This window comes from Rutidosis leptorrhynchoides, chromosome 1 (genome assembly GCF_046630445.1).
Source record: "Rutidosis leptorrhynchoides isolate AG116_Rl617_1_P2 chromosome 1, CSIRO_AGI_Rlap_v1, whole genome shotgun sequence".
In the NCBI taxonomy this organism is placed as follows: Eukaryota; Viridiplantae; Streptophyta; class Magnoliopsida; order Asterales; family Asteraceae; genus Rutidosis; species Rutidosis leptorrhynchoides.
The window spans coordinates 17,095,627-17,105,702 of record NC_092333.1 but is presented as its reverse complement, the minus strand read 5'-3'; the positions used below and the strand labels follow the sequence as shown (position 1 = coordinate 17,105,702).

Here is a 10,076-nt window from a genome sequence, read left to right as displayed (position 1 = left end):
AAGCTTGTTTATGTATATGTTGTCAAAAATATGTTGGGTGATGAAGAAATGGTAAAAATGTGATTTTTGTAACATGTTGCAGCTCAGTACCAGCAATCGTGTAAGGTCGCGCCGCGACACTACATGTCGCGCCGCGACATATCAAACGTTTCAAATACAGAAGGACTGTTAAACGGGAATAATTTCCTTTGAAATGTCGCGCCGCGACCAAGGCTTGCCGCGCTGCGGCATATCACTTGGTCTGGGCAGACACCTGTAAAAAAAAAAAAAAAAAAAAAAATGTCTATCGTTTTATGGCGTTAAAACTTAGGGTTGTCATTAGTTTTTTTGAAGAAAAAGAATAATGTGTATCCTCAAAACATAAAGGTTGAATATCGTAATGTAGAACAAACTTCAGGGACGATTTATATAAATTTCTTTACGATAACTGTGTCGATGTGGTTTTTAACCACGTGTATAAAAGAATTTGGATGTGAGATTTACATCTGCAAAACTGCACATCTTCACCAAATTTCTTTTTAACACAAATAAAATCACAGAATTACAGATCATGCTTCTTTCTTTTACACTACATCCTGTCATCAATTTGAATATTCAATAATAATTTTTATATTTATTTATATTTAATTTATAAAGATAAGAGTTAACTGATAGCTAGGCTTTATACACTGATAGCTAGGCTTTATACACACACATACACATCAATTCAGTGGCTATAATTATAAGTTAAAAAGTTAAGATTACAAGTTGTGTCGGCAGAATGGGGCGGAAGAAGCTCGAAATGAAACGGATCGAAGACAAAAGTAGCCGTCAAGTTACGTTTTCCAAACGGAGATCAGGTTTGTTTAAAAAAGCACGGCACCTTTCCGTTCTCTGCGACGTCGATATCGGCGTCGTCGTTTTCTCCGCCCGCGGCAAGCTTTACGAATCCTCCAGTGGTCGTACTAACAACAGGTGCGCTTTTCATCCTTATTCGTTAAAATTATATATCTGTGATACGCTTTGTCTATTTAATTATTAACAATTGATACGTGTATACTATTCTGTACTGTACGGATGATAATTATTATCACTTTAATAGGCGTAATTTATAGGGCGATATATACAGATGGAAATTTCTAGGGTTTTGATACATGATTTTTATGTTTATCTTGCTTTCACATGCACAGTTAATGTTATTGATTATTGATGTCTCTATTATTGTATAGTTTCTAGGGTTTGATAATATTCTGTGCACTTGATATAGTTTCTAGGGTTTGATAATATGGTTTTATGCGTATTCAAACGGTTTCATTATACACATTTTTGGTTAGCATTTAGTTTTCTTTGCTTACATTCTTCATGGAATTCTCCTTTTAAAGCCAATGTGCAGATATTTTTAAACTTGCTTAATCAAATGACTAGTCAAGTAGTAAAGAACAAGGCTCTGACGAATTAAAAATTCCTGTTGTTGATTAGCCTACTGATTGTTTACCAGTTTTTAATTCAATGTGTTAGTATTCAAGAATTGAATGTTACTATCTAATCGATGTTCTAAAGATATCTTAATACACGCTCTTTGCATGATGCACTGGAATACTTTTATCACTACTAACGGCCATTCCTGTTTCAGTGTAGAGCAAATTCTCTAGGTACGAGCAAACTCGCCTTGAAGAGGGAGACAGGAACATTAAAAGAGCTGATGCAGATTTAGTAAGCATCAACTTAGTAACAGTGCCAATTATCTATATATTATGCATTCAACATCACAAGTACATATTTATGTGATGAGTTATTAATTTTAATGGAATTCACTGAAAACCTTGCTACAGGAATTCTTGTTGCAGTGCAGAAGATTCCAAACATGTAAAGAGCTTTTACAGATGGTGGACAGGTAACATATATAATGTTAGAAAAAAAAGCCCTTCAAATTATGTAAATTTATAGTCATAATGGTGTTGCGTATGGAATTAAACTGGTATGGATAAAGCAAGTAAGCAATTATGAAATACAACTCTTTGTACAGGCTTGTTGAAGAGAATAATAAGGAGGAGCTTTCTGTGACTGACATGGCACAACTAGAACTAGAACTTGATGCTGCTCTTGTGCAAACACGATTGAGAAAGGTGACTGTCCGATGTTATTTGTTACTACTCTACATGTTGGCCGGTATTAAGTTACCTTCACAATACTTGTGTTTATGTGACTTATGTATGTCTTCTACACAAATATTCGGATAATAATATATCGGTAACGAATAGTTTGATTGGTAACTTATAACTCATAGGATGATATGAATTATTTGTGATCCATATTTAGCCATTTTCATTAGAAAGTTGTCGCGGTTCTTAAGTAAATCCAAACACCTTTTCCACAACTAAGTTTGTGACATATTCTCAACCCAGTCCACCAATTCCACATTGTCACAGTTATGACCTTTTTCCTCATGATATGAGCTTGGAACATGTGACTTCAATCTTCTGTGGCTGATCGATTTCCTCCTACGTGTGATATGAGAGATTTGAACTATGCGCTTATGTGACGCATGGTTTACAATTTTCTATTTAGTGGTGAAGCTCGTCATTTGGGAGACGTAATGCTAATAAAGGATATAACCAAAGGGCCTTTGGCCTAGTGGTATCGAGGAGCCCTTATAACCTTGAGGTCATGCGTTCGAGTCTTGATTAGGACATTATTTGTGTAAAATTGTAGGGTGCGTGAGTTTTCCGTTCTAAAAAAATGCTAATAAAGACTGTCAAAATTTAAAGCAAAAACACGCTATACCGACACAGCATATGTGTGGTTCTATCTAGGTTTGTGCAAGAATTAGACTAACGGTTCGTGTTCCGGCCATTAATATGAGCGAATTCTTTGTCGGTTTTATAAATAGGATGTACAAATACATCTTTGGTTTGTGTTCGTTTACCTTCATCCCGATCTTTCATTAAGGGTTTTCTATGGTCAAATATTTTATAATTTTTGATTAAAGGAAAATAACATTCAATACTTAATTGTAAATCATTTTGGAAGTTGAATTTACAATTTGTTTTTATGTTAATGAATATTAATGAATATGAATATTTTTTTTTTTTTTTTTTTTTTTGCTTCTGCGTCTTTATGGGCGAACATAACCAAAGACGTACCAGTTGATTTTTTAACGATGTGTTTTCGTGTGTACATCCGTTTGTTCGGTAGAACTTAAACACAAGACTTGTTTACTTGGTTTGTTTACGGTCTAAGTTTTGTACGATTGCATTAGAGAGTTCACCTATTTTTCATTTTGACCATAAATGCACGAATATGGAAGGTGTATTTGTAAGTGGAGTGTGCCATAATTAGTTCTTTAAATTTCTTGCCTTGATTTTCATGGATTATAGAATCTTCGCCTAGCTGATGTGCTTGAAGTTGGTCCACTATTTATGTCAATATGAACGAAGGAGCATGAACTAGATAAAGATAAATTCACCAGAAGATATAAATTAAATTGACCTAATTAGAAGGTCGATACCCATTCAGACCAGGTCCATAAGCTGGATATTAACTATGTATGTCATGCGTCGTTACTAGATAGCTATAGACTTTAATGGTTGGTTAATACCCTTAGCCAACTAAGTTGCCAACTCAAGGGTATTATGATATTTGAAACCCAAGGCATTCAAGTGAGTTCCTATTCAAGTGACTCAAAGGTGTAGTCTAGATTTATGTTTCTTGATGATTCGGTTTTGTACCTAGATGATCCTCGGATCCATTATTTATAATACACCCAACTAGTGACTATTCAGTTATTAACTTTTGCCACTCATCTAGAGCTATGAAAGTTCTTCCATTTGTAAAATTCATATTCACAAGTCACCAACATAGCAATAGCAGTGGTAACCGGTCCTTGGTAGTACTTGGTAACCTGTACCTTTGAAGTCGGAACCGCCATGTGAAAGCTAAAATTTTAAAATAGACGCAGATTCGATCCCCACTTGCAGCAAGAATTTACATCTCTTGAGGCAGTGGATGGATGATGGTTGCTTTTGTCACATCTCAGGGGACTCGGTGGAGTGTGATTTTTCGGCATCCAACTCTTTCAAGTGCGTTTCAAAGGAAACACAAGGTTGGGGTGGTTCGTTGCCAAACATACACATTTGTTGAACTTATTCACAACTCGATCTCGCAACGACATTCCACTATTTCCTTTGTCCCAAGGTTGCAAAAATCTTTACTCGGGGTATACTTACTCAGTCTGGAATTTTTTTTAGAGTACTCGGCAACTAACGCCAAGTCAGGGAGCTATTTGTCTAGATATAAGAATCGAGTTAAATTGATCGTTAAACATCTGTCACCATCTTATAAGGATACCGCCTACCAATTGTTATGGTTCACTATTTACGTAGGCACGTACAGTAGTAACCCTTACGGCCTTACCTAAGTATCGAATGTTTAGAAATAAACTCTTTTGGGCCTGTGCCCGATTCACGGGCCTAAGTTTAAATTTCAAGCAGTTAGACCACTATTTGAACCGGGAAAGAGTGGTCGGAGTATTCAAGCACCACCGTAAGAGTTGGGGACCAACTCTACTGTGCTGCCATATACCCGGAATGCCAAGAGACAGTGGTAGTAAACAAAAATTTAGACTTTTAACACTTACATTTGGATTCCACCTTATGTTTATTGGTTATGACCATTCATAGATGCATCTAGGTGAAGTGTTACTCTCTTCTGTATTTCAAAACACTTATTGTGTAACGCTTGAAATTAGGTTTCAAAAGGATATAATTATCCAGGCTTTCCGTGTAGTTGATCTAGCCACTGAGCCATATATGTGTTGTCGATCTAACGTAATTCACAAAATTGAAGTGTCAAATAAGAACCAAAGGAACATTTTGAGTTACATGCTGCTGGAAAAATCTGTAGTAATTTTGACCTGCCGTGTATTTCAAATTTCAGTTTCAAGATGATAGAAACCAACTACTATTGTTTTCTATTGCAACTTGATATTAGTCAATTATAATGTACAGCCATCATGTGGCTTCTTTTGTTCTACTACAGCTGAAATGTTGGAAAGTCACTAGAACACTTATTTATTGGTTGTTTGCAAGAGATTATAACTTGACCATAATTGCGGCTGATGCAGACTCAGTTGATGCTGGAATACATATCAAACCTTAAAGAACAGGTATGCCTCTACTTCAATTGTTTATCTCCTGAATTCCCCTACATTTATGTAGGGGTGCATACTCATGAGGTATCTGAGAGTACTCTCTCAAATGCTTAGTATATATTCAATTCTTGTCGGACCAATTTCATGAGAAGTTCTAACTTTTCTGAACGAAAATATTTTTTTTTCGAAGGCAAATTGATGAACTAACAAACAAAACAGCAAACATACAACTCAAAAAACAAAACTAAGCTAGCACAGCAAGCTGCTAAACACCTATCAAACATTTATGCCTAACAACAGAGCAAAACGGACCCAATATAACTGCAACATTCCCTAAAATGCAACCCGAAAAATGCAACATTTTGACCTTTATATTAAGTTTTATTTCAAGTCCTGATTGTTTGCACACATTCCCTAGGTGTTGATTCCATATGTGTGGCTTACTAGTTTAGAACCTGCCGATATCCCAGGGTTTACTACCTGACTATCTTCAATTTAAGACCACTCGTTTTCTTTGGATAACTTCACTGAAAGAAAATACAATTGTAATGCAACCCCTGAAATGCAACAATTTGACCCTGACGTTAAGTTCAAATTTAAGTGTTGATTGTTTACATACATTCCTTAGGCGTTGATTCCCTATATGTGGCTTACTGGTCTGGATCCTACCAAACCCTAAACCCCAGGGTTTAGTACTCGACTATCATCACTATAAGTTTAAGTTTCATTTATGTTTTACCTTGACTAGCCGAGGCTGCAACATGTCATAGGATTACATAGAAAGCCCATGCCTTATCAACAGCATGCACCTGGATATTATCTTTGCTAGTAGAACCTTTTTTTATTTTCAATTAGGGTCAAAATGAACCTCATACGGTGATAGCCCAGTGGTTGAGGCCTTGACATCCTTTCAAGTGATTTCATGTTCGAATTTTGTGGAGGTAATTTTGTGGAGGACGGGGAAGGGTTGGAAACGGCCACAGAGTAATCCGGACGGACTGCGTCCATTAGAGTATGAGGTCGACATACTCGACCTTCCGGGTAACCCGAACAGGGAAAAACCTTATAACCGGATCACATTTGTGTTGCAAACTTGCAATGTGCTTGAAGCTTTGTTACACCTTTGGTACCACATTCTCTTTGCAGCTTTGCTGCATTGCTAAAAAGATAGAAACATCAAAATATAACCTTAAGTACTGCAGAGTACTATATGGTAGGAGTGCTTGGCGCTGAATTAACACCATATATTATATATGAACTAGGTTGTAAAGGGATTTGTCGATCAGGACTTTGTAGAAACTAATCGGTCAAGACGTTGACTAGTAAGCCGTTGACCAACTTTACTTTGACTGTCTCTCAAATACTTTGACCGATTTTGACTGAATAAATTTGGCTTTGAACTAGTAAGTCTGACTTTGACCAACTAAATTGGTCTTTGACGACTTTGACCGAATAAATAGGTAGAACAAATCGGCAAGGTCTGAGACCAGTTGGGTAATAGTCAAACTACTTCAAAATCCCGACTAGTCCGGGTACTTTTACCACCATGTATGTGAATCACATATGTATGGTCATAATCTAAAAATAATTAACCAAGCATAAGGGGTTTAGTGATAACTGGATTGCTGATCAAGTACGGCCTATCGATTTGATTGTATGCAGAGGCTAATTCATATGGTTAATTGCAAGGTCATCCAGATGTCACACCTTGATGACTCCCCTTTTTGTGCATAGGACTGCATCCCCTCACCCTGTTAAAGAAGCATTGTAATGATAAGAACCAATGGGGATTTAACACTCAACCTGCAATAACCCTTTGGTACAATCTATCTGATCTACTATTTTTGCAAACAGGAAAATAAATCAACAGAAGAAAAGGAAGAAATGGAGAAACAAGCAAGTTACAGAATCAGTTCCTACAAAAACGACAATTTTTTTGGAATATATCAAGCTGATAAATTCAAATTTCATATCACAAAATTAGATGGATATTACCAGCCATTTACTATCTGTTTACCCTGTTCAAATCTTTTAAATACAGATCAACTAGCATAGAGTAAATCTCGTGAATATACAAAAAAAAAAAAATAATAATAGTATTAGATCGTGTTTACCAATATGTTTTTTAGTGTCATTTGAGTTTGTTGTTCATTTTTAAGTTCCATTTCATGTATTTTTATGTAGTTGTAGTATATCTGCTTGCACAGATCTGATGCCTTGCTTGTTTAAAACATCTTTTTATATGCTTTTCTATGTCTAAATATGCTTTGAATATATTGGAAAACTGCAATGAAATTAAATGTAGCTAAAGTGAACAAGATGTTTAACTTACATATTGCAACTGCAAAGCAGAATGGTGCAGCAGCAGCAGCAGCAAGAGGAGATAATAATAATAATAATAATGATGGTGGTGGAGGTCTGAACGACCTTGCAACTAACCATATCAATTTACCTCAGCTTGTTACACTTCCTCTTTTTTATAATGGCTAGGTACCATAGATAGATCTGCTTACAACAACACAACCTATTCTACCTTTAAATGCAGATCTTTAAAGATTGAAAGTTTAAGGCTTGAGATCAGCCTATACTCCAATGAAAAGACATTGGGTTCATGTATTTTATTATTGAATATTCAATTCAGTTGCTTGTATTTTTCACCTCAAATTGGTTATGTTTGTACTATAATAGGATTCAAGGGAATACTGAATTTCTTGTATGGTTTTAGATGGGTAGATTTCTTTCTAAGAGACTCATCTGCCTGAGTTTTTATGCAGACTTCATCTTTTTGAATGTGATTGTGTGTTGTAGAGTGAATGTGGGTGGATTTTTATATGCAAAATGGACAATTTTATAGAGAGGTGTCATTACCTTAATCAAGTGCTTCACTATGAAGAAAGGGTCATTTCAATTCTTTTTAGAGGTAACTTTAACTAATTTTATTACCTAGAGGGACCACTCATCTTACCAATAGCGTGTTGCGAGTTGGTTACTGGTATAATCACAAATTCACAACTGGTTTAGGTGTGATATTATATTATAATCATTACTATTTTAATACTCTCACCCTTCTAAATATTGTACTCAGATAAATATCACCAAGTTTAAAAAAAAAAAAAAAAACTTGTCCTATGTACCTTTTTATTAACTGACCAAGCATATTTCCGCCTAGGATAGAAGCACGCTTGAGTGCAATAGAGGAGGGTTTTATTAGTTCAGCGGCGTTAACCTCCGGTCCGGTTACCGTGATAACCCTAGCCGAGATGATGATCTCGGGAGGGTGGCTAAGGGCTGACCGCCGGCCGATGGAAGGCGCTCCGATTGGCGGCTAAGGGAAAAACCCTACTAAGAGTGGTAGGTAAAAACCCTAGAGAAGAATGTGTCCTGGTTGATTGGTGACCCCTCTACTTATACGAGGGAATTAGGGTTTAGGAGGAAGACTTGACCGCGGCCCATGAACCAAGCCCAATTACTCGGCCCGATGGGCTCCGCACATCATCAAGTCCCCCAAGTTCGGTGTGACATATTAATGTCATATCGAAGTTACAAATATGCCACCGCAAATAACTCATCACATAACCTGCACCGACTACGAAGTCAAATGCATAACGAATCCACATAGTAATGTGATGACGCGATGTAATAATTCCGCATGCCATGCAGTCATGAGGCGAGCGGGGATCCGCAGGGTGGAACCCTGCACAGTACGGCCTACACATCATAACTATACACGACACAGCCCCGCGCATTGCAATCATGCGTGATACGACCAAATGTGACGCATGCATGTTAACCACAACTACTCGCGATGCATCCTTGCGCTTAACGCAATGCAGCGATGTGAGCATGTTAACTTCCACTACCATCCGCAATGCACAAAGCAGCGATGTAGCAAAAACAAGACTTGAAGGGATACTGATAGTATACCATCACTCCCCCCAGTTCGGTATGAAATGTGAAAGCATGTCATGGCGAACTATAAATAAGATCACGTCAAAATGACATCCTGAAACAACTAGCTTATCATAACTTGTAGTTGTATACAAGGCATCTCAGACTCGCGGAGTCCGATCTCAGAGTCATATTGAGGCATCCCTACCACATATTCGTGAGGGATATCAAGTAACCATGCGCTTACGCAGCGTAATCATGGACATTTATGCATTTGATTGTAATTGCCTATCATCGCGAATTAAGACAATTCACACAATGTGCGCATAAGTTAACCAAAACTTATGCACAATTTCGGGCGCTGCGTAAAATAAACCAATATTTTAACAAAAAGCCCGTGTGCGAGTTCGCACGAAGCGTTTTTATACTCATAAGTTACAGCATCACTTGCTCTGTCACGTACTAGGGGTGCACTTAGTTGTGTGGTAAGGCAATGCTAACTAAAAACAAACCAATGTTTTTATACTTAAGAGTTTCCCCAAGTAAACCAATACTTAGGATAATTTAATATGCACAAGCAAACCAATGCTCGTATTTTAAGTCGACTTGGCAGCCTTCTAGTCTGTGTGGCGCTTGGCTAGGGGAAAATCAATTCCCTTCACCTGCCGTTATATTCTAGCTTTGTAACCAAACAGGCTTCTGTCGTGCGGGGGCTAGAGGACACCCCTTAAGTAGGCAGGAACCGCACAATAAACTATTGATAAAATATGTGCGAGAGATTTATTGGCATTTGAAAGTTATTATATCCGCGACGCGTTTAATCTTGCCATGAACAATAGAATTTTGAGGACAACAGAATTCCACCCTTCGGTTCGTCAACCGTAGACAATCCTAGCGGGATTGCGAGTAATGTGGGGTTTAAGGATCTTAGAATTTAACTCTCCGGTCCAGCTACCGTGAATAACCCAGATCGATATGATGATATCGATGGGGTGGTTAAATGTTAAGTCCACCATCGATAACGTTCGTTGATCGATGGCCCCTGTGAAGGTTGTAGGAT

The 10,076-nt window shown here is 37.3% G+C and overlaps 1 protein-coding gene across 1 annotated transcript; it reads left to right on the top strand.

The window, feature by feature from the left end:
• Positions 1-520: 520 nt before the first annotated feature.
• On the top strand, positions 521-7,898 carry LOC139843088 (agamous-like MADS-box protein AGL27). Its single transcript, XM_071833189.1, has 8 exons — positions 521-954; positions 1,498-1,513; positions 1,618-1,692; positions 1,812-1,873; positions 2,006-2,105; positions 5,102-5,143; positions 6,983-7,028; positions 7,497-7,898. The coding sequence occupies exons 1-8, from the start codon at positions 761-763 to the stop codon at positions 7,616-7,618; spliced, it is 657 nt and encodes a 218-aa protein (XP_071689290.1). The 5' UTR covers positions 521-760; the 3' UTR covers positions 7,619-7,898.
• Positions 7,899-10,076: the final 2,178 nt, after the last annotated feature.